The sequence below is a fragment of the Atta colombica genome, unplaced genomic scaffold, assembly GCF_001594045.1.
Source record: "Atta colombica isolate Treedump-2 unplaced genomic scaffold, Acol1.0 scaffold56, whole genome shotgun sequence".
Lineage (NCBI taxonomy): Eukaryota > Metazoa > Arthropoda > Insecta > Hymenoptera > Formicidae > Atta > Atta colombica.
Window position 1 is genome coordinate 250,618 of NW_017259546.1, and position 1,689 is coordinate 252,306.

General features: G+C 28.8%; 1 protein-coding gene across 3 annotated transcripts in view; it reads right to left on the reverse strand.

The window, feature by feature from the left end:
- The window catches only part of LOC108692020, a 36,217-nt gene extending 34,744 nt beyond the window's left edge, over positions 1-1,473 (reverse strand). For all 3 annotated transcript variants that reach the window (XM_018200104.1, XM_018200106.1, XM_018200105.1), the window contains exons 1-3: positions 1,396-1,473; positions 651-1,046; positions 499-570 (exon numbers count right to left, since the gene is read on the reverse strand). In XM_018200104.1, the coding sequence (XP_018055593.1) occupies positions 499-570; positions 651-1,034 (456 nt within the window). In that variant the 5' untranslated portion in view covers positions 1,035-1,046; positions 1,396-1,473. The remainder of the gene's footprint in view (positions 1-498; positions 571-650; positions 1,047-1,395) is intronic.
- Between the last annotated feature and the right edge of the window lie 216 nt (positions 1,474-1,689).

Below are 1,689 nucleotides of genomic sequence, written 5' to 3' on the forward strand. Positions count from 1 at the left end.
GTACACGAAAATTGTACACGAAAAAAAAATGATACTGCTGAAATATATGAAAATTTAGTTACATACAAAATAATTTTGTTGTACTATTAAGTAATAGACGTTTAAATATTCATTATAATTATTTGATTGCTAAAATCTTAAAACTCTTTAGCAATGTTATCATCATTGAGCATTTTACATAGTTATTTTGATCCAACATGTAATTATATTTTCAGATCTGCATCTAACTAAATTTTCAGATATTTGAGCAAAGTTATTCTTTCCGTGTAAAGGGTTTTTTTAAATCAATAATATACATACATGAAATATAATAATTATAAATGAAAGATCATTGATGTGCATATATATTTTAACAATAAACATGTGGAAAGATATAGCAAGCGAAATCAACTTTCAAAAAATTGATTTTTTACTGAAATATAGAAATATAATTTCGTTATCGAATCGAAATGATTTGATTCTATCAGAACAATCCGCACTTTCGCAGAATTTTCTCACCCGCACTTCTGCCTCCAATCTGGATATATATACTGCAATGTCATCTCTTGCATTCTGCTTTGATGAATCGGCCTAGACACCACATAAGAATTCATAAATAATAATTGCAAAAATAACAAAATCAGTTATCAGTTCATTACTCTCGTTTTCACCTTTTCTTTGTTAATAAATTTCTGTAATGTTTCTTCACTTTCAGCATAGCTTTGCGTTTCGATTTGTGTTACATCCTTCACAGATACATGAGCAGGTACATGAGTGATTATATCAGTAGTCTCTTTAATATATTTATCTGGATTATCGACTTCTTTTTCTCCAAATACATTTGTGTCAATTTTTGCTTCTATTAAACATTTGTTTTCAAACTGCGCATTTAATACTTCTTTTGCAACTTCTGCAGGAAGAGGATCTTCTCGCATTACATTGGTACTTTTCATTGCAATAATTATGACTGTATTATCAGCACAATCGGTCTTTGTCACTTCCACAGGAGGTGCATCTTTTTCGGCTGTGAGATCTGAATGCTCTGTTTTAGACATCTCTTATTTTTTCTACGAAAATGACAAAAATTGTAATTTTAATCAAGGATGATCAAATAACGAAAAGAATAACGGAACACAACTAAGACCTTGATCTTTTGAAAAAAAAAAACAGACTACTGACACTTTTCTTTTGTTCACATTACGTTCTCTATTCAAGCGAATATAGAATCACGTCTTAGATTCTTTCTAATATTTTTGCGTAATGAACTTTCAACATGTATATACATATGTCACAAATCATTAGAACTATAATGAAATATGTTAAAGATATTTCTAATAAATAAATTCCTTTTACAATTCTTTAACAAAATTATCATGTTAATTATGAACAATTTGCGGTATGCTAAGGATAATTTACCAGAAAAGATACGTGTATATATTTGATATTTTTCAATTGAAATAAACTAATTTCGAAACGCGGCTGTTAACCACTGGACATCCGACGACTAAGTAGAAACGTAAAGTATTTTTGGCTGTTCGACGTTCGTTCTATTTCGAGCTGCGTCTCAGTTGCACTTTAATAATAGTGTACATGAAATAACAGAAACAGTTTGTTTATGGAAACTGAATTAGTTCATTGTTCATTAGCTCATTAAAATGGAATTAGTTTACGTTTGTTTGAACAAACATTATATATATATATATATATATA